The 23,225-nt window shown below is 45.0% G+C and overlaps 1 protein-coding gene across 1 annotated transcript in view; it reads left to right on the top strand.

Moving 5' to 3' along the window:
* LOC117766615 overlaps positions 1-23,225 on the top strand; it is a 334,810-nt gene that overhangs the window by 39,196 nt on the left and 272,389 nt on the right. Inside the window, exon 5 of the mRNA XM_034593875.1 lies at positions 15,935-16,054. Within this exon, the coding sequence (XP_034449766.1) occupies positions 15,935-16,054 (120 nt within the window). The remainder of the gene's footprint in view (positions 1-15,934; positions 16,055-23,225) is intronic.

The raw sequence follows: 23,225 nt of genomic DNA, 5'->3' as shown, positions 1-23,225 counted from the left end.
CTCCCCAAATACAAACAGTTAGTTAAATGCCCGACCAGGGGGGAGAATACTCTGGACCATTGCTACAGTACCATCAGCAGGGCTTATCATGCAGTTTCCCGGGCTGCTCTGGGTCTATCCGACCAGGCTCTTATTCATCTGATCCCGGCCTACAGACAGAAACTCAAACTTTCTAAACCTGCTGTGCTGAGATCTAAGAACTGGAGCAGCAGTGAAGCTGTGGAGGAGCTGCGTGACTGCCTGGACAACACAGACTGGGACATTTTTAGAACTTCTTCCAACAGCCTGGACGAATATACAGAGGCTGTGACGTCATACATCAGCTTCTGTGAGGACAGATGTATTCCAACACGCACCAGGGTGAGTTACAGCAACGACAAGCCCTGGTTCACAGCAAAACTCAAACAGCTTCGTTTGGAGAAAGAGGTGGCCTTCAAGAGAGGGGACAAGGATAGGTTCAGACTGGCTAAATACTCGTTTGGCAAGGAGATTAAGGAGGCCAAACGACAGTATTCCAAGAAGCTGGAACAACAATTTGCAGCCAATGACTCCTCGTCAGTCTGGAAAGGCCTCCAGGTGATCACCGGCTGCAAAACCAAATCCCCCCACTCTGTGGAAGACCTTCAACTTGCAAACGACCTGAATGACTTCAACTGCAGATTTGTCAGACAATGGACCAGGTCTAACCCTACCCCACATTCCCAACCCCCCTCCACAGCTATCACACCTCTTCTTCCCAGCCTGGACAAAGACACTACCCCCCCCACAAAATGGTCCCAGACTGGCCCCTCCCCTCCATCACACCTCTCTCCATTCAGGAGAGAGATGTCAACAAACTACTAAAGAGACTGAACCCCGCAAGGCAGCTGGACCAGACGCTGTCTCCCCCTCCACACTAAGGTACTGTGCGGATCAGCTGTCTCCAGTGTTCACGGACATCTTTAACACCTCACTGGCCGAATGCGTGGTACCTGCCTGCTTCAAATCATCCACCATCATCCCCGTTCCCAAAAAGCAGAGGATCACAGACCTTAATGACTACAGACCAGTCGCCCTGACCTCTGTAGTAATCAAGACCTTTGAGCGCCTCGTGCTGACCCACCTCAAGGCCATAACCAACCACCTCCTCGACCCACTGCAGTTTGCCTACAGAGCCAACAGGTCTGTAGACGATGCAGTCAACATGGGACTCCACTTCATCCTCCAGCACCTTGACTCCCCCGGCACCTATGCCAGGATCCTGTTTGTGGACTTCAGCTCCGCATTCAACACTATCGCCCCAGCTCTTCTCCGAGACAAGCTGACACAGCTGAGCATGCCTGAGCCCACCTGCAGGTGGATCACTGACTTCCTGACAGACAGGAAGCAGCGCGTGAGGCTGGGCAAGCTTGTCTCTGAGCCCCGGACCATCAGCACTGGAGCCCCACAAGGTTGTGTGCTCTCCCCTCTACTCTTCTCCCTCTACACCAACAACTGCACCTCCAGCCACCCCTCTGTCAAACTCCTGAAGTTTGCAGACGACACAACCCTAATTGGACTAATCTCCAATGGGGATGAGGCCGCCTACAGAGAGGAAGTTGACAGCCTGGCTTCCTGGTGCAGCCAGAACTTCCTGGAGCTGAACGCTTTGAAAACTGTAGAGATGGTAGCAGACTTCAGGAGGAGCCCAGCCCAAACCGCCCCCCTCACCATGTGCGACTCCCCAGTTAAAACAGTGGAGTCTTTCAGATTCCTGGGGACTATAATTGCACAGGACCTGAGGTGGGCGGAGAACCTCACCTCCACCATCAAGAAGGCCCAGCAGAGGACGTTCTTCCTGCGGCAACTGAAGAAATTCAACATGCCGCAGAAAGTGATGGTCGAGTTCTACACGGCCATCATTGAGTCCATCCTCACCTCATCAATTACCGTCTGGTTCGCTGCCTCCACTGCCAAGGACAAGGGCAGACTGCAGCGGATCATTCGGTCAGCTGAGAAGGTCATCGGCTGCGACCTGCCGGCTCTCCTAGACCTGTTCCACTCCAGGACCAGTAAGAGAGCAGGCAAGATCATTGCTGATCCTTCGCATCCCGGTCACCACCTCTTTCAGAGACTTCCATCCGGAAAAAGGTTCCGGGCTATCAAGACCAAAACCTCGCGCCACCTGAACAGTTTTTTCCCCATGGCAGTGGGGCTCACAAACAAGCCCCCTGCATCACACTGACTCTGCACATAATTTATATATGACTGGCACTATCCTGAAACCAATCACTGCACCTTAGCACCGCACGTGCCCATAACTTATTGTTCTTATTGTCTTACTGTATATATTGTTGTTTTATGTCTGATTGTTGTTCTTATGCACCAGCCACACCAAGGCAATTTCCTGTATGTGTAAACATACTTGGCAATAAAAATAATTCTGATTCTGATTCTGATTCTGATAATGTGAGTCTAAGTGTGACTGAGCAGTGACATCCCATCCATCTCCTTTCTATTTAGGATAAAGAGGAAAAGAAACCTTGCACTGAAACAAAGCACTTTTTTGCCGGACCTTTTGAAACAGTGGCAAACAAGTGTCAATACAGGAATGTACATAATATACTAAGATATAAATTAAATAAATATGTTTTTTATTGATTGAAAAAATATAGAATCATTTGTAAGAGCACACAGAGAAAATCCACAGAAGCACAGTCAGACCGTCTGGATCTATTGATCAAATTCTTTTTCTTTTCTCCCACTTCCATGGTTTGAGGTAATGTGTAAATCTTTTCCACCCTTTTTTGTTCTTTTTTGTCTCTGGTTTTTCATCAACTTTGACCTCTGGTTCAACATCTGAGACCTCCGATTCAACATCTGAGACCTCCGATTCAACATCTGAGACCTCTGATTCATCATCTGAGACCTCTGATTCATCATCTGAGACCTCTGATTCATCATCTGAGACCTCTGATTCAACATCTGAGACCTCTGATTCAACATCTGAGACCTCTGATTCAACATCTGAGACCTCTGATTCAACATCTGAGACCTCTGATTCAACATCTGAGACCTCTGGTTCATCATCTGAGTCCTCTGATTCAACATCTGAGACCTCCGATTCAACATCTGAGACCTCTGGTTCAACATCTGAGACCTCCGATTCAACATCTGAGACATCAGATTCAAGGTCTGATAAATTCAATTCTTCGTCCAATCGATCTTGGGTCTGTGAATTATGGGGTGGGATGGGTGGTTTATGGATTAAGACCTTTGGCTCGACATTTGAGACCTTTGGCATTTGGTCTGAAACCTCTGGTTCATCATCTGAGACCTCTGGTTCATCATCTGAGACCTGTGGTTCATCATCTGAGACCTCTGGTTCATCATCTGAGACCTCTGGTTCATCATCTGAGACCTCTGGTTCATCATCTGAGACCTCTGGTTCATCATCTGAGACATCAGATTCAAGGTCTGATAAATTCAATTCTTCGTCCAATCGATCTTGGGTCTCTGGCACCTCATTATCTGAGACCTCAGATTCAAGGTCCCATGATGAGTCATCATCCCATGAGTCAGTGCTCTCTGGTTTATTGTCTGAGCCTTTTATCTTATGATTTGAGACCTTTGGCTTATGGTCTGACAATTGTAATTTATGGTCTTTGTCCTGCAAGATCTTCTGTTCATACTCCAACATCTTCTGTTCCTCCATGTAGATCTTCTGTTCATACTCTGAGAACGTTTGTTTATCCTCGGATATCTTTTTTTCGTACTCTGAGAACTTTAGTTTATCCTTGGAGATCTTGTGTTTATCCTTAGAGATCTTCTGTTCATAATCAGAGATCTTCTGTTCATCCTGGGAGATCTTCTGTTCATAATCAGAGATCTTCTGTTCATCCTGGGAGATCTTCTGTTCATAATCAGAGATCTTCTGTTCATCCTGGGAGATCTTCTGTTCATAATCAGAGATCTTCTGTTCATCCTGGGAGATCTTCTGTTCATAATCAGAGATCTTCTGTTCATCCTGGGAGATCTTCTGTTCATACTCTGAGATCTTTTGTTCATCCTTAGAGATCTTTTGTTCATACTCAGATATCTTCTGAGTATCCTTGGAGATCTTCTGTTCATACTCTGAGAACTGTTTTTCGTACTCAGAAATCTTCTGTTCATTGTTGGAGATCTTTTGTTTATCATTGGAGATCTTCTCTTCATACCCAGAGATCTTGTGTTCATACTCTGAGATCTTCTGTTCATCCTGGGAGATCTTCTGTTCATAATCAGAGATCTTTTGTTCATCCTTAGAGATCTTTTGTTCATACTCAGATATCTTCCGAGTATCCTTGGAGATCTTCTGTTCATACTCTGAGAACTTTTGTTCATACTCTGAGAACTTTTTTTCGTACTCAGAAATCTTCTGTTCATTCTTGGAGATCTTTTGTTTATCCTCGGAGATCTTCTCTTCATACCCAGAGATCTTGTGTTCATACTCTGAGATCTTCTGTTTGTACCCAGAGATCTTCTGTGACATCTTTTCATTGAATCCTTTTAGCTTCAAATTCTTAACTGTGCAAGTATTTAGAAATTGTTCTATATTAGAAATCAAGTTCTGGTGCTCCATATTCATGACTTTCATTATATCCACATAAGCCACAGACTTGTTCAGCTCCATTTGAAGCTGCTCTTTGAGGTCCTGGATTTGTTTGTGGAGGAGCTTTTCCTGGTCAAAGTCAACTGGGTGGCTCTCGGCAGGCGGAAAAGGAAAGAAGGCTGATTGCTTCAGCTGGTTGTTGCAATGCTCTAACTCTGTGATCTTAGTGTTGAGACACAGAATAGTTTGGTTCTTTTCTTCAATAATGGACTCCTTTTGAGATACTAGGTCCTTTAAAAGCTCTGCCTTCCTTTGAAAGAGTGATCCCTCTGCGATCTCTTGAATGGAGGGCTCATTTTGGGAACTGGTGATAAGCTTCTGAAGTAATGTTTTCAGGATCTCCTTCTCTGCATTTTCTGCTTTGTATTTTCCCTCCATACAGTCAAAGGCCTGCTGAAGCTGCTTAATATTAGCGCTTGTCGCTGCAAGAAGGGAACTCTCCCCCTTAATGGTCGACACCTCATGTCTGCCTGGATAATGTCGTTCATTTTGGAGCGGGTGGTCCTGGGTGTTTCTTGGTAACCTGTTCATTGTTGCCATCTTGCTTAAGAATATAAGCTCCTCTTCGTCTTTGTTCGGCGGTTGGCAAGTAAATAAAGTGTAGTACCGCCACATCGGGTATACATGATGAAGTCTTTATGGTCAAAGGAGTGTTGACTGCTATGAAGTTATTCCAAAGGTCAAAGGAGTGTTGACTCCTATGAAGTTATTCCAAAGGTCAAAGGAGTGTTGACTCCTATGAAGTTATTCCAAAGGTCAAAGGAGTGTTGACTCCTATGAAGTTATTCCAAAGGTCAAAGGAGTAAACACTACTGTGAACTTTCGAATCATTTCCTGTCCTTTGTATTTGTATTACACAAAGGTAATTCAATCTATGATTTCTACTTTTCTTAATATTCAACAATTTCAGCATTTTGTCGAATAAACATAGTCATTAAAGACCTAGCTGCTAGTTAGTGAAGCGGAGGAAGAAGAGGCAGATCCAGGGGATGGCACTAGTTCACCTTGACGTTGGTTGTCATCTTCCAATAAACCACACAAAGAAGAAGTAGAACTTGTCTCAGTTAAAAGATTCAGAGTAATCTGAGACTCTTATTCTGGGTTCCTTTGTGAGCCTGCCAGAGAGGTGGCATCATGCACTGGATTTTCATATGGTCTCTTTTTCAATATTGATCGATGATTTACTGATCAGTATATAATGATAAATACGCAGTTTGTCAAGGGGCTAAAAGTAACAAGAAATGACGTATGTCTTAAGAAACTTAAGAAACTTAAGCGGACTTCACAGCAGCGTGAAGTCCGCTGCGAGGATGAACAACGCGGTTGTCATCTTTCTAGACAGCGTAGAGAAGGCGAACACGTGGTGGCGACCGGGATCAAAGTGAGCGATACGTTCGTATCGGTTCTGCCTCTCGCCACACCGGCGGTTAAAGTGACTCTGTCCAACGTCCCCCAGCAGGAAGGTCAGGAGGGACAGGAGGGGACAAGTGGAGTCCAACAGGAGAGTCAGGTGAGTGAGGAGGGACAGGAGGTCACAGGGGAGATCCCAAAGGAAGGTCAGGTGAGTGAGGAAGGACAGGAGGGGACAGGGGGGTCCAACAGGTAGATCAGGTGAGTGAGGAAGGACAGGAGGGGACAGGGGGGGTCCAACAGGTAGATCAGGTGAGTGAGGAAGGACAGGAGGGGACAGGGGGGGTCCAACAGGTAGATCAGGTTAGTGAGGAAGGACAGGAGGGGACAGGGGGAGTCCAACAGGTAGATCAGGTAGGTGAGGGGGAACAGGAGGAGACAGACAGGGTCCAACAGGTAGATCAGGTGAGTGAGGAAGGACAGGAGGTCACAGGGGAGATCCCAAAGGAAGGTCAGGTGAGTGAGGAGGGGACAGGGGAGGTCCCAAAGGAAGGTCAGGTGAGTGAGGAAGGACAGGAGGAGACAGGGGGGTCCAACAGGTAGATCAGGTGAGTGAGGAAAGACAGGAGGGGACAGGGGGGGTCCAACAGGTAGATCAGGTGGGTGAGGAAGGACAGGAGAGGACAGGGGGAGTCCAACAGGTAGATCAGGTAGGTGAGGGGGAACAGGAGGGGACAGGCGGGGTCCAACAGGGCCAAGTAAGTGATATTGACATGGAGAGAGATGAGGAGGTGCTTAAAGTTCCTCATCTGAAAAGAAAGACCAGGAGCAACAGTGGAAGCTCAAAGGCAAAGAAAGGAGCAGTGAAGAAAGGAGGGAGAGGAGCAGCAGAGTCTGAGTCCAACATGGAGACCGACTCTGCTGACAGTGAATCCTCCGACTTCAGGACAGGAAGCCAGAAGAGCACAAGAAGCTACAGTGCGGGGAAGATAAAAGTGTTTCTCCAGAAAACAAAGAATATGAAAGGATTGAAAATAGAAGATTATTTCTCTGATAAAGAGCAGCTCTCAAACTCTGCCCGGCTGCTCATGAGCAGCAAAGGCAGAGGAGGCTTCACCGACCAGGAGATATATAGACTCAAGAAGATTGTTCAAAAAGTTAGGCAAGAGAAAAACAACGATGAAGATGATGAATGAAGTTTTACGTCCTGATTACCAATCAGTCCTGGTTTTGTGTGGGGTTTTTATATTTTACAACATGAGTCTTTTAAACATTAGCTCTTTAAATATAAACGGAGCCAGAGGTGAAGAGGTCTCTGATGTTCCAGCAGGTAAAACTTAAAAGAACTGAAGTGGTGTTTGTACAAGAAACACATAGTGACTCTAACAATGAGAATGACTGGAAAAGAGAGTGGGGCGGGCAGGTGGTCCTGAGCCACCTAAGCACATCCAGTGGGGGGGTGGGCATCATCTTCTCCAAGAGCTTCACACCAGAGTCTTTGGAAGTGGAGGAGGTGGTGGAGGGCAGACTACTGGTGGTGAGGGCAAAGGTTGAGCAGTTTTATTTAGTTTTTATAAATGTTTATGCTCCGGTCTCAGGACCCGACAGAGTCTGGTTTTTAAAGGTTTTAGACACAGTTTTAAGCAAAGTTAAAGTAGATGATTTTTTATTTTTAGGAGGAGATTTTAATTCTACAGAAGATGATGTTTTAGACAGGAACCACCTCGAGCCCCACAGAGCATCGCAGCGTGCACTGAGGCAGCTGCTGCAGGCCCATGACCTTTGTGATGTGTGGAGAAGGATGAGTGACAATAAAAGACAATACACCTGGACTCATTGCCGAGGGAATCTGATTTCCATGGCGAGATTGGACCGGTTTTATTGTTTTAAACATAATTTTAGCATCTTCAGAAAGTGCAGTATACTCCCGGTAGGTTTTACGGATCACGCGCTGGTTGTGTGCAGCGTTTTTATCTCTAAATTAAAGTCCAGAAGTGCATACTGGCATTTTAACACGTCTCTTTTATGTGATGCACATTTTAAGGATGATTTTAAGTTTTTCTGGAGCGGTTTTAAAGAAAGAACAAATGATTTTACTTCTTTAAAACTGTGGTGGGACTATGGGAAGGTGGAGATAAAGCAGCTCTGTCAACAGTATACTCTCAATGTCACAAGAGACATTACCAGATCTATGGAGGATCTAGAGACGGAAATTGTGGAGTTGCTGAATTTAATAGATTCCACTGGAAATCAAGATCATATTAAAGATCTCAAGTCTAAAAAATCTGCTCTTACAGACCTACTGGGCACTAAGGCTCAGGGGGCGCTGGTCAGGTCACGGTTCCAGACGGCAGCGCTCATGGATGCACCATCGAAATTCTTCTTTGGACTGGAGAAGAAGAACGGACAAGGCCGACTCATCCACACGCTGCGATCTCCTGAAGGAGAAGAACTCAGTGACAGCAAGGAGATCCGGAAGAGAGCCGTGAGTTTTTATAATGATCTGTACAGAAGTGAATACACCGAGAACATTGCCATATATGAATCTTTCTGTGGAGAGCTGCCCAAAGTCCCTGAAGACGTGAACACTGGGTTGGAGGGCCCCCTGTCGATGCAAGAACTCTACACGGCCCTGCAGAGCATGGAGGGGGGAAAGGCCCCGGGCATCGACGGGATTCCGGTAGAGTTTTTCAAAGAGTTCTGGAACGAGATGGGGGAAGATCTTTTATCTGTTTTTAACGAGAGTTTTAGAGACTTGGTGCTGCCGATAAGCTGCAGGAGGGCGGTAATAACTCTCCTGCCAAAAAAAGGAGATCTTCAGGAGATCAACAACTGGCGTCCTGTGTCCCTCTTATGCACGGATTACCAGATCCTTTCCAAAGCGCTGGCAAACCGTCTGAGAGAGGTGATGGAGGAAGTGATTCACCAAGACCAGACCTACTGTGTGCCTGGCAGGTCTATCCTGGACAATGTGTCCTTAATTCGGGATATTGTGGTCTTCTCTAGTTCATTAGGCATAAAAACTGGTCTCATTTCTCCAGACCAGGAAAAGGCTTTTGACCGGGTTGAGCACCTTTACCTCTAGAAGACTCTGGAGAGGGTCGGCCTCAGCCCATGTCTCATAGCTATGATCAAGGTTTGGTATCAGGACATTGAGAGTGTACTGAAGATTAATGGAGGCCTGAGTGCACCTTTTAAAGTGCACAGGGGGGTGAGACAGGGCTGCTCGCTCTCAGGGATGTTATACGCACTTTCGATTGAACCAATGCTAAGTAAGATAAGAGCGAACATTGAGGGGTTGATTTTAAATGATTTTAAAAAGAGCCACATTTTATCAGCATATGCAGACGACATCATCGTCTTTGTAAAAAATCAGAAGGATATCCAAGAACTCGGAAACATTGTCAGTAATTTTAAAACCGTGTCAGCTGCCAGAGTGAACTGGGGGAAAAGTGAAGCACTGGCAGTTGGAAGTTGGGAGGGGGGGCTACCCAGTCTGCCGGGGGGGGTTGGTATGGAGAAGAGACGGTCTCAAGTACCTGGGGGTGTATGTCGGCAATGAGTCCATAGTTCAGAAGAACTGGGAGGGGGTGGCTGAGAAGATACAAGGGAGACTTAACAAGTGGAAATGGCTGAAGCCACAGTTATCATACAGAGGCAGAACACTGATAATAAACAACCTGGTAGCTTCTGCTCTGTGGCATCGACTCGCCTGCATGGAACCACCGAAAGGACTCACACAAAAACTACAAACCATTTTAACAGACCTCTTTTGGGACAGGTTACACTGGGTGCCCCAGTGTGTGTTGTTTTTACCAAAGGAGGAGGGGGGGCAAGGGCTGGTGCACATTCAGAGCAGGGTAGCCACTTTTAGATTACAGTTCATCCAGAAGTATCTTGCAGGTCTACAGGATGTTGTTTGGAGACAAGCGACAAGCAGCATCCTGAGGGGGACAACTGGTCTGGGTTTAGACAGGGCACTGTTCTTAATGGATTTTAAGCTTTTAAAACTGTACGGATTATCTCCTAATTATCAGTCACTTTTTAAGACATGGAACCTTTTTAAATGGAAAAGGCTGGAACCTGTCAACTCGTTGCACTGGCTGTTGGAAGAGCCGTTAATCAACGGAGCCAGGCTGGATGTCCAGAGCAGCTCGACACCAGGCCTCACCAGCATGCTGTGCACCACCGGAGCTGTAACCCTGAGGAAGATAGTCGATGCAGCAGGTCCTGGACTGACCGACATCCCGGCTGTGGCTTCCCTCGTCGGACAGAGGTCCATGCGACAGGCAGGAAACATTTTAAACCTATGGATGAAGACACTCACAGACGAGGAGGTAAAGATGCTACAGGAGTACGGTACTGGAACAGAAACCCCCGACGACAGAGACCCTTTCCCAGAGTTGGGTTTTACTCCGAATCTGGACGGGCTCACAGGACCTTTTTTAAATAAGACGGACTGGAAACAGGTAGAACTGCACACAGCCAAAGGAAGAGCCATGTATGAATGTTGTGTTTTAACCCTGAACAGAAGCAAACTGGATGTGAGGACTGACACGGTGTGGAGGAGAAGACTGGATGTGGACAGCAAGGTCAAACCAGTGTGGAGGGTTTTATACAAACCACCGTTGAGGAAAAGGACTGGTGACCTGCAATGGAGGATTTTACACGGTGCCATCGCGGTCAACAGTTTTATTTCCATCATCAACCCAACAGTCAAATGCAGTTGTCCATTTTGTGGAGAGACAGAGACAGTTTTTCATGCTTTTTATGACTGTAGAAGACTCTGTTACCTTTTTAATACACTTCAGAACGTTTTTAAACAGTTTGATGAGCCGTGGAGTAAGACTGCCTTCATCCTAGGAGTTGGATATAGAAAATCAGACCCTAGCAAGTGGAAATTGTTAAACTGGATAGTAGGAGAAGCCAAACTGTCCATCTACAGCAGCAGGAAGAACAGAGTAGAGGACAGGACAGGACAAGAAGCACTTCCTGTTTTTATCTCGCTGCTGAAGGCCAGAGTCTGGGTAGATTTTAGGTTTTTTAAAGAAATGAAGAACATGGATGGCTTCATCAAACAGTGGTGTTTTAATAACGTAATATGTTCTGTGATTGACGATGTTTTAATATTTAATATTATTTTCTAGGTAGGTTTTAATATTGTTCTGAACTGAAATGTACATATCCACTTATTGTCATGGAAACATTGACAGTAGTTTTGTAAAAATTTTGAAAATAAAGGTTTTAAAAATCAAAAAATCTGTCTCTCTGTCTCTCTCTCTCTCTCTCTCCACCCCCCCCCCCCCCCCTCTCTCTCTCTCTGCCCCCCCCCTCTCTCTCTCTCTCTGCCCCCCCCCCTCTCTCTCTCTCTCTCTCTCTCTCTCTGCCCCCCCTCTCTCTCTCTCTCTCTCTCTCTCTCTGCCCCCCCCCTCTCTCTCTCTCTCTCTCTCTCTCTCTCTCTCTCTCTCTCTCTGCCCCCCCCCCCCCCCCTCTCTCTCTCTCCCCCAGTTTACTGCTTCATGTAAACTTGTAGTTTTTCTACATGTATTTATGTATTGCTGATCTACACTGATGAGATCTAGACCTCATACTTATTACAGTGGGTGGATTAAAGGCCTGAGTGGAGACGCACACATGAAATGGACCTTGCTTGAAAATACCTGGTATGTGCATCTTATCAGTTCTGCCATGTAACTAATAATTATTATTCACGACGATGTATATTAAAGAACTCTATTTTCTATGGTTTTCTTCCTTCATGTGTTGGAGTTTAGTATTTTGTGTTTATACTTAAACAAACGTGTGTTTTTCTGTGAAGCAAATAAAAACTGTTTTTTTAACGTCACGATTCTCCAATAAGCTTTGAGATCAACTTGTTTTATACTGTATGTGAATAAAACACTAGATGACAACTTACATGTCAAATCAATCCAATGAAAAGATGATCAAGGCTTTGGTCAAGTTTTCTGTGAAATAGAATTTACACTCACATCAGTTTTATGTTTTGTTTTCATAGAAAGTAGTTTCTATGGTGGAATTCCAGTGAATCCAGTTTAGACTTGATGGGAAAACCATGTTGTCTGCAGCCAGGTACTCTGGCTCTTTGCTGACACCTGGTGGTCAAACACTGTGACTGTTTCTACTTGGATCATTTTATACATCGAACACTCGTCTAGTCAGAGAAAAGAAGGGGATGCAAATCTCAGCAATTATTGAAATACACAACGGTCAAATAATGCATCACAATGCAGCTGTATTTCTCTAGATCTATAAAGCAGACACTGTGACTGGACTGTGTAAATGTGACATGACGTGGCAGAGTTCTGCAGATGGAGTCACACATTCAGCTCCAACACGAAATATAACAACCTTCAAATCACAGGAGGAAACATGGGTTTGAGCTCAGGCTCCATTTGATGGAGTTGAGCAGTTTGGGAGTTTTACACATTTTAACAAACTATTGACGGATCAGACCAATCGCAAGGAAACACGTCTTCATCGTGTTCACATGATGTGGTTACAGTTAATAACAATAATAATAATGAATGTATATATATATATATACATTCATTATTATTGTTATTATTAATGTCTGTAAAAAATATTTCATGAGTTAAGTTACAAACAGCAGTTTTAATTTTAGAACACACGCACACACACACACACACACACGCACACACACACGCACACACGCACGCACGCACACACACACACACACACACACTCACGCACACACGCACACACACACACACACACACACACACACACACACACACACACACACACACACACACACAGTCACGTGATTTCCAGTAACTGCAGAGGAGGAGGAGCAGCCAGTGAAAGTGAAAGTGTTCAGACTTGTTCTAACAACAAGGAGCAGACGGAGGAGACGTGAAGTCTGAGGCTGGTGAGTGTTCAGCAACATTTATATTATTCATTCATATTATTTTACAGTCAGTGACTGTGTTTTTCACTGGATCCCCAGAGACAGATGTGAACAGCAGGTCTGGAACAAAGAGCCTTCAAAGGACTAATTAACAGAGTTAACTCACAGTTTCACTTTTTATCTTCATCACATCTGTTCATCAAGTGTTTAATAACAGAACGTGTTTTCACAATCATACGTTACAGCAGTGGTCACCAACCAGTGGAGAGTCTTCACTGTGGATCCCAGTAAAGCTCTGGACTCACTGGCTGAGGTGTGAGGAACATCGACCTGCAGAGCCAGGTACACACACACACACACACACACACACACACACACACACACACACACACACACACACACACACACACACACACACACACACACACACACATATACACACACATATATATACACTACCGTTCAAAAGTTTGGGGTCACCCAGACAATTTCGTGTTTTCCATGAAAACTCACACTTTTATTTATCAAATGAGTTGCAAAATGAATAGAAAATATAGTCAAGACATTGACAAGGTTAGAAATAATGATTTTTATTTGAAATATTAATTTTGTTCTTCAAACTTTGCTTTCGTCAAAGAATGCTCCATTTGCAGCAATTACAGCATTGCAGACCTTTGGCATTCTAGCTGTTAATGTGTTGAGGTAATCTGTAGAAATGTCCCCCCCCCCACGCTTCCTGAAGCCCCTCCCACAAGTTGGATTGGCTTGATGGGCACTTCTTGCGTACCATACGGTCAAGCTGCTCCCACAACAGCTCAATGGGGTTGAGATCTGGTGACTGCGCTGGCCACTCCATTACAGACAGCATACCAGCTGCCTGCTTCTTCCCTAAATAGTTCTTGCATAATGTGGAGGTGTGCTTTGGGTCATTGTCCTGTTGTAGGAGGAAATTGGCTCCAATCAAGCTCTGTCCACAGGGGATGGCATGGCGTTGCAAAATGGAGTGATAGCCTTCCTTATTTAAAATCCCTTTTACCTTGTACAAATCTCCCACTTCACCAGCACCAAAGCAGCCCCAGACCATCACAGTACCTCCACCATGCTTGACAGATGGCGTCAGGCACTCTTCCAGCATCTTCTCACCTGTTCTGCGTCTCACAAATGTTCTTCTGTGTGATCCAAACACCTCAAACTTTGATTCGTCTGTCCATAACACTTTTTTCCAATCTTCCTCTGTCCAATGTCTGTGTTCTTTTGCCCATATCAATCTTTTCTTTTTATTGGCCAGTCTCAGATATGGCTTTTTCTTTGCCACTCTGCCTAGAAGGCCAGCATCCCGGAGTCGCCTCTTCCCTGTAGACGTTGACACTGGCGTTTTGCGGGTACCATTTAAAGAAGCTGCCAGTTGAGGACCTGTGAGGCGTCTATTTCTCAAACTAGAGACTCTAATATACTTGTCTTCTTGCTGAGTTGTGCACCGGGGCCTCCCACTTCTCTTTCTACTCTGGTTAGAGCCCGTTTGTGCTGTTCTCTGAAGGGAGTAGTACACACCGTTGTAGGACATTTTCAGTTTCTTCGCAATTTCTCACATGGAATAGCCTTCATTTCTAAGAACAAGAATAGACTGGCGAGTTTCACATGAAAGTTCTCTTCTTCTGGCCATTTTGAGAGAACCCACACATGTGATGCTCCAGATACTCAACTAGCTCAAAGGAAGGCCAGTTCTATAGCTTCTCTCACCAGCAAAACAGTTTTCAGCTGTGCTAACATAATTGCACAAGGGTTTTCTAATCATCCATTAGTCTTCTAAAGCGATTAGCAAACACAATGTACCATTAGAACACTGGAGTGATAGTTGCTGGAAATGGGCCTCGATACACCTATGTAGATATTTCATTAAAAACCAGACGTTTCCACCTAGAATAGTCATTTACCACATTAACAATGTATAGAGTGTATTTCTGATTAATTTAATGTTATCTTCATTGAAAAAAACAGTGCTTTTCTTTGAAAAATAAGGACATTTCTAAGTGACCCCAAACTTTTGAACGGTAGTGTAAATATATATATATATATTTACACTATAAAGGTCAGTAATTCATTTTATTGAATTTGAACTTTATGACGTGAACATGATACCAGATGTTGAGTTTCCTTCTCTTAGTGGCAGGGGGTTGAAGGACACATGAACTTTTACAAGCTTGTATTCATTCACTTTAATGGAGTTGATTGGTCTGAGTGTAGATCAGGAAATGCTCAAGCTGCAAAAATACATTTTTATTCAACGTTTGTTTATGGCTATGCAGGTTTATTGGTGGATTTACAAATGACATAAACCAATATTACATGAAAGGAACTTTATTATTGTACTTGTACAATAGTATACCTCCATACCCTTATTGGCTGGTACCCTAAAATATATAATTCGTATTATTAATTTAATAATGTTCTCAATGAAATGGTTGAAACTGGCTGAATAAATTAAGTGATTGACTGAAATTTGTATCCAAAAATAATGGAGGCTTCCTGAGGTCACCTGTCAGGAGAGAGAGAGAGAGAGAGAGAGAGAGAGAGAGAGAGAGAGAGAGAGAGAGAGAGCGAGAGAGAGAGAGAGAGAGAGAGAGAGAGAGAGAGAGAGAGAGAGAGAGAGAGAGAGAGAGAGAGAGAGAGAGAGAGCCTATTTAAAAAATGAATGAATTGATTCAGTCGACAGAAACGCTGGAGTGCTTTTATTTGGAAATGGTTAGGCTACAGGAAGTGTTGCAAATAATTTTGTTTGTGACGTTTTCAACAGATAAACATTGAAACTGGTGAGAAAGATCATTTCACTGTGTTCTGCTGTAAACTGAGCGCAGGACGAGAAGGAAACAGACCAGACCTTGAACATCTAGAAGAGCAGCGTGGCCTGAACCACAACTGAGCCGCAGCCGGCCCGGTGTAACATGGACGCGGACAATTCAGAGCAAGTTGGACCCTCACACACAAAGTAAGAGACCTGCTCCAAACATGTGAAGCTCCAAACTGAATCCTCAGAGAATGAACCAGTGAATGATGTGTTCTGAATAAAAACATGTTTGTGTTTGCAGAGGTCAGGACCACAGACTGAGAGCAGAGTCTCCAGGGTCCAGCTGTGTGTCTCTGAAGAGTGACATGTCCATGAGACATCCTCCAAACTTCAGTAATGGACCTGGACCCTCACACACAGAGTAAGAGACTGTTTCTACTGTGACCTGCTCTGAAGAGGATTTAGTTTCCTCTAGTGTGGCCCCTGCATTAGGACACAGCTTCATTGAAGTTGGTGACTAATCTCTCAGAATCACTCAAAGAGCTCAGACCTCCACCAAGAACCAACACGCTCCTTATGAAACCACTTTGAGATTCACTAGAGACTCATTTTGATTTGGATCTGCACCAAATTCCACACACTGGTAAACATCAGTCCTCTGAGCATGTCTGTGTAAGAGGAACCCCCCCCCCCCCCCCGCTCTGGTTCACAGACCACAACCTTCCACCAAGTTTACTGGTAATCTGTCGTTTTTTATAATCCCACTAACGAACCAACCAACACACAAACATACTGGGTGAAAACAAAACCTCCTTGACAGAAGTAATGACAACCTGTGACTGGGACATGTGAGTTATCAGGAAATGTCTTCACAGAGAGAGGAAGAGGAGTCATGTTTCTGAGGAGGAGCAGTCGTCCTGCTGTGCTTCGTGTCAGGACGTCCTGAAGGATCCAGTCTCCACCAGCTGTGGACACTGGTTCTGCAGACAGTGCATCACCTCATACTGGGACCAGTCTGGCTCTTCAGGAGACTCCTCCTGTCCCCAGTGTGGAAAAAGATCCAGAACAGGAGCTGGAGCTCAGACAGCCGGTCAGAGCAGCACTGTACATGTGTCTGCTGATGTCTTCACTTCTGACATCAGCACATGTGGTTTTATTTTGTTCCTTCATACAGCATCAACATTTAACATCGTTATAAAAGCACAAAGTTAAAAAGCTTTTATTTTCTGTAGTTTTTCTGTATCTGATGAAAACAATCAGCAGATTCTCAGATTCTCTGTCTCTGACATTGTTTCTTGTCTTTCAGCAGATCGTGGTCTGCAGGAGGTTTTAGATGAACATAAGCTCAGTGTGAGGAGGAGATGTGAACATGTGACTGAAGGAAGTGATGAAACAGGAAGTAGAACCCTCCTCAACAGGATCTACACTGAGCTCTACATCACAGAGGGACAGAGTGAAGAGGTTAATACTCAACATGAGGTGAGGCAGCTTGAGACGGCTTCCAAGATGAAGATCCTCCACGACACTCCCATCAAGTACCACGACATCTTTAAAGCCTCAACTGACCAGCAGAGCAGCATCAGAGTCGTCCTGACCAACGGCGTCGCTGGCGTTGGAAAAACCTTCTCGGTGCAGAAGTTCACTCTGGACTGGGCAGAGGGTTTAGAAAACCAAGATGTGGGTCTGCTGACTGTGCTTTCGTTCAGGGAGCTGAACCTGGTGAAGGACCAGCAGCACAGTCTTCTCACGCTGCTCCGTGTTTTCCATCCAGCGTTACAGAAGCTCACGGCAGAGACGCTCGCTGTCTGTAAACCTTTGTTCATCTTGGACGGCCTGGATGAAAGCAGACTTCCTCTGGACTTCAACCACAGGGAGCTTGTGTCTGATGTCACACAGAGGTCATCAGTCAACGTGCTGCTGACAAACCTCATCCGGGGGAATCTGCTTCCCTCGGCTCTCGTCTGGATAACCTCCAGACCTGCGGCGGCCAATCAGATCCCTCCTAGACGTGTGGACAGGGTCACTGAAGTACGAGGCTTCACTGACGCCCAGAAGGAGGAGTACTTCAGGAGGAGATTCAGTGATGAAGAGCTGTGCAGCACAATCATCTCACACATCAAGACGTCCAGGAGCCTCCACATCATGTGTCAAATCCCAGTCTTCTGCTGGATCAGTGCTACAGTCCTGGAGCACATGTTGACCACAGACCAGAGAGGAGAGCTGCCCAAGACCCTGACTGACCTGTACTCACACTTCCTGCTGGTTCAGACAAAGAGGAAGAACAACAAGTACGGTGAGGGACATGAGACGACTCCACAGCAGCTGACGGAGGCTGACAGGGACGTTCTTCTGAAGCTGGGGAGGCTGGCGCTTAAACATCTGGAGGAAGGAAACATCATGTTCTACCAAGAAGACCTGGAGCGGTGTGGTCTTAATGTCACAGAGGCCTCGGTGTACTCAGGAGTTTGTACTGAGATCTTCAGAAGAGAGTGTGTGATCTTCCAGAAATCAGTCTACTGCTTTATTCATCTGAGCGTTCAGGAGTTTCTGGCTGCAGTCTACATGTTCCACTGTTACACCAAGAGGAACACAGAAGAACTCAACAACTTCTTGGGAACATGTAAGAACACAGACAGTACCTTCTCCCTGAATGACCTCCTGAAGAGAACCATGGAGAAATCCCTCACCAGTACAAATGGTCATCTGGACCTGTTTGTTCGCTTCCTTCACGGCCTCAGTCTGGAGTCCAACCAGAGAGTCTTAGGAGGCCTGCTGGGTCGGACAGGGAACAATCCAAAGATCATCCAGAGAGTCATTAACAACCTGAAGGAGATGCAGAGTGATGACATTTCTCCTGACAGAAGCATCAACATCTTCCACTGTCTGACTGAGATGAACGACCACTCAGTTCATCAGCAGATGCAACAGTTCCTGACGTCAGAGAACAGATCAAAGGAGCAACTCTCTGAGATCCACTGCTCAGCTCTGGCCTACATGCTGCAGATGTCAGAGGAGGTTCTGGATGAGTTGGACCTGGAGAAGTTCAACACATCAGACCAGGGTCGACGGAGACTGATCCCTGCTGTGAGGAACTGCAGGAAGGCTCGGTGAGTCCAGACATGATCAATAACATGTTCAATCAGTGGAGATGAGTCGTTCTTCAAATACACTCAGTGTTAAATGTGTGTGTGTGTGTGTGTGTGTGTGTGTGTGTGTGTGTGTGTGTGTGTGTGTGTGTGTGTGTGTGTGTGTGTGTGTGTAATAAAGTTATTATAATTCTGTACATATACATTCTCATTGTTCTCATGTACAGATGAGAACAACTAGATCAGATGTGGAGAGTGAAATCCAATGTGATCACTGTGCTGGAGTTTGAGGGTTCAGACATACGACCATGTGGGGTGCAAGGGAGATTATTGTATATACTGTGTGTACATATATATATATATATATATATATATATATATATATATATATATATATGTGTATGTATATATATATGAGCAAACAGCTAGCACAGTGTGAGCAGACGATCACAGTGATCATCTGCTCACACTGTGCTATCCCCTAAAGACAGACTTGAGATATCATGTTCAAGAGGCCATGAACATGTTCTGTGACCTTGACCTTTGACCTTTGACCCCCTGAATCTAATGAGTTCCTCTGTTAGTCTGAATGAACGCTTGGACCAAATCTGAAAGGATTCTCTTGAGGAGTTTTTAACAAAAAGGGGATTCACCAGGGTGAGGGTCACATGATCACGTTTTGTATGAATGTTGTGTTTTCTGATTTAATTCTCACAGATTTGATATTTTCTTTAATTACAGACTCCGTGGTTGTCGACTCTCAGAGACTCACTGTGAAGTCGTGGCCTCAGCTCTGAAGTCAGACCCCTCACATCTGAGAGAACTGGATCTGACCCACAACAACCTGCTGGATTCAGGAGTGAAGCTGCTGTGTTCTGGACTGGAGAGTCCAAACTGTCGACTGGAGACTCTGAGGTCCTTAAATCCTTCTTCACTTTTCAGACTTTCTTTCTTATTGGGTCATTATTTATTTAAATTGTCTCAGTTCTGCTCTGCTCACTGTCCCTCAGTCATCTGTCCCTCACCCAGCCTGTCAGTCACGTCCACCTCATCAGCTCCATTCACCTGCACTCACCTGCTCCTGATCACTAAGAAAGTGTCAGTAAATAACATGTGGACTGAGGCCGAGCACTCGTCCTCCTCAGGTTTTCAGAATAAGACACGTTCTTATTGAAACACGTTGGACAGTTGATAAGTATAGAAACAAACAGGAAGTGAGTGTCAGGAGCCATCCCTACTTTAAACAGTGTTTAATTACACAAACCTGCTCAGTGACCAACACACAGAGAAGAAGCTGATGAATGAAACAATTGTCCAACATGTCTGATCTGATATTTATCTTCAGGTCACAGACTGGACTGAGGTCAGCAGCATGTTGAGAGTCTGTGTTGACATGATGACGATCCACAACAACAGGAGGACACATTCTAATATTCATATTTCTTTATCCAGGTTGAGGAGCTGCAGACTGTCAGAGATCAGCTGTTCTTCTCTGGCTTCAGCTCTGAGGTCAAACCCCTCTCATCTGAGAGAACTGAATCTGAGTAACAACGACCTGCAGGACTCAGGAGTGAAGGAGCTGTGTGGTTTTCTACAGAGTCCAACCTGTCGACTGGAGACTCTGAGGTCAGTTCACTGACTGACTTTTGTAGATCTCATATCTATAAAACAGCATTTATACACAATTTATCTCATTTAATTCTAATTTAACATAATTCCTCTTCATACATAACTTGAATCCATTCATTAATTAATCTGTGACATTTTAAATATTCAGCTACTTGTTAAAACACTGAGTTTAGTTCTGGATTTCCTAAACTGATCTGCAGGACAGAGACCGGGTCCAAATAATCTATTTGTACTGAATCAGGACTTGTTTTTAGTCCAACATGTCTGATTTCATATTTATCTTCCATGTTATGAGTCTGTGTGACATGAATATGTGTCTGTTATTTTCACACATGAACTCAGTTTAATTTACAGTTAAGTTTTATTCTTTATCCAGGTTGTGGAGCTGCAGACTGTCAGAGATCAGCTGTTCTTCTCTGGCTTCAGCTCTGAGGTCAAACCCCTCTCATCTGAGAGAACTGGATCTGAGGTTCAACTACCTGCAGGACTCAGGAGTGAAGGAGCTGCTTGATCTACAGCAGAGTCCAACCTGTCGACTGGAGACTCTGAGGTCAGTAGATGGTTGGAGTCAGTCCACACTGCTTTCATCAGTATGTTACTAAACACAGTCAGTATCACAGATCCAGGGTCTGTGCTACCAAGCAGGATTTGTGGTTATCAGGTTAACTTCAGGTTTAGTTTTTTCAGTCCTACGAAGCTCGTCCACTTCTTAACGAGGTAAATCACCATGGTAACTTCTGATGAACGGCTAACCTGCTCCAGGTTAAGTTGGAGATCAACCCGTATTGAAGCTCCGCCCACTGACCACAGTGACTCTCCACTGTTGTGTGGTGCACACTCTCCTTAAAGGGACGGATAAGGGAAGTTTAAATCAACGTCTGGTTGGTTCAGTTGATCTCTAACTCACCCAGAACATCTCAATCTCTCCAGACTCATCCTGTCACCAAAACACCAGATGCACTCAGTCAGCTTCCTGAAGATAGGTCCATGTGTTTCTACTGAGGAGTGATGTCAGAGCTGTCCACCACAGTGTGTGTCCTCAGAGACAGTGAGACAGTGTGTGTCCTCAGAGACAGTGTGTGTCCTCAGAGACAGTGAGACAGTGTGTGTCCTCAGAGACAGTGAGTCAGTGTGTGTCCTCAGAGACAGTGAGACAGTGTGTGTCCTCAGAGTCAGTGAGACAGTGTGTGTCCTCAGAGACAGTGTGTGTCCTCAGAGACAGTGAGACAGTGTGTGTCCTCAGAGACAGTGAGACAGTGTGTGTCCTCAGAGACAGTGAGTGTCCTCAGAGACAGTGAGACAGTGTGTGTCACATCCTGGGATTCAAACGTTTCTCATCAAGAATCTTCTTCTCGTCCACTCGTCTTGTTCGTAAACAACAGATTCAGATCTCGTGGCCTCGAGTTATTTATCTCGTTCACACGTTATTATGTCGTGGTCACGTAATATATTTTTACCAAATGCCACCAGGGGGCGCTGTAACTGACACAAGCTGGACCACAGCTGACAGCCTCACACGAGGAACAGAGACGGTGTCGTCTTCATCTGATCTGAGACAGTTTGTTCTCTCACTTCATCAGTGAAGAACTGATCAGGTGGATCTTTGTCACAGCTCTGAGATCAGTGGGACTGAAGCCTCTCCTCATCACCATGGTAACCAGGAGCTCTTTATACAGAGCAGAACCTCTGCTGAGGTCCATCTGTCTCATCTGGTCCCAGTTTGTCAGAAGCAGATGTTCATCAACACACAGTGAAACATGTCTTCACCTGTAACAGCAGTAAATCCACCTCTCAGGTGTCCACTCTGCACTTTGACATGCAGAGGAAACACACTTAGCTCTTAGCGTGTTCATTCCAACACGTGAACATGAAGCAGAGAGGAAGCTGCTCCACCTCTGAACAGGACTGAAGTCCCTGCTGCTCTTTCTACTGGATGTGCTGCATCACTGACTCACAGCTGATGAAGTGAGTCTCTGGAACACTGATGTCTTCTTCTCTCAACAGCTGGTGGGGGTCTGAGTGAAGGTGAGTGTGAAGAGGACAGTGTGTGTGGACGGAGGCTGAGCTGTGTCCTGAGGATCCAGAGGCTGAAGCAGCAGCAGCTTGTGTGTAGTCTCCAATCTACACAACCCCTAATCTGCATGTGTTTGTGAGATGAAGCCGGAGCACCTGGAGAAAACATGAGGAGAACATGCAGACTCCACACAGGAAGACCCCATCTGAACCGGATTCAAACCAGCAACCTTCCTGCCCCGATTGTGTTTATTCACATGAAGAATGTGTTTATTGAAATGACACAACACAAGCAGAATATATAAACCCTCTATAAAGAGTCACATACAGTGTATTTAAGTTTGTCTTTCTTATTGTCCACCTTTGTCCCTCAGTATGTCTCCATGTGTGTAGAACCACATTCTGTGTATATGTTTGTTTATGATCTTAAAGTTCCTGGATTCACGTCACAAATTGATTTAGTTCCACACAAAGTTAAACACATTGAAATCACTTTGAGTTTAAAATCAGAGTTTTGTCTTTGACACAAAAGATCAAAACTCTGGACTTAAAAATGGGACGTTTTCATTTCTGCATCAGCTGCAGAGCGGTGGTGGCTTTTCTACTTTTGACCCACAGGTGGCGCTGTAGTATAACAGCAGCACATCCCAGTCAAAGCCTTTATATTCAGTCTATGAGTCAAACACATGGATCATTTCCTCTGTGACAAACCAGATGTAACGAGAAGAAAAACATCTCAGAGAGAAAAGTCCTGTTTCTACTTGTCTCTGCTTTAATGCTCAATAAACATCCTTCCACCGACTTCACTGGAATCATGACTCTGCTTTTCTTTCCTCTTGCAAACAAACAGGTGGAAACATCTCG

Source organism: Hippoglossus hippoglossus, chromosome 1 (genome assembly GCF_009819705.1).
Source record: "Hippoglossus hippoglossus isolate fHipHip1 chromosome 1, fHipHip1.pri, whole genome shotgun sequence".
Classification (NCBI taxonomy): domain Eukaryota; kingdom Metazoa; phylum Chordata; class Actinopteri; order Pleuronectiformes; family Pleuronectidae; genus Hippoglossus; species Hippoglossus hippoglossus.
This window is presented reverse-complemented; position numbering and strand designations above follow the sequence as displayed.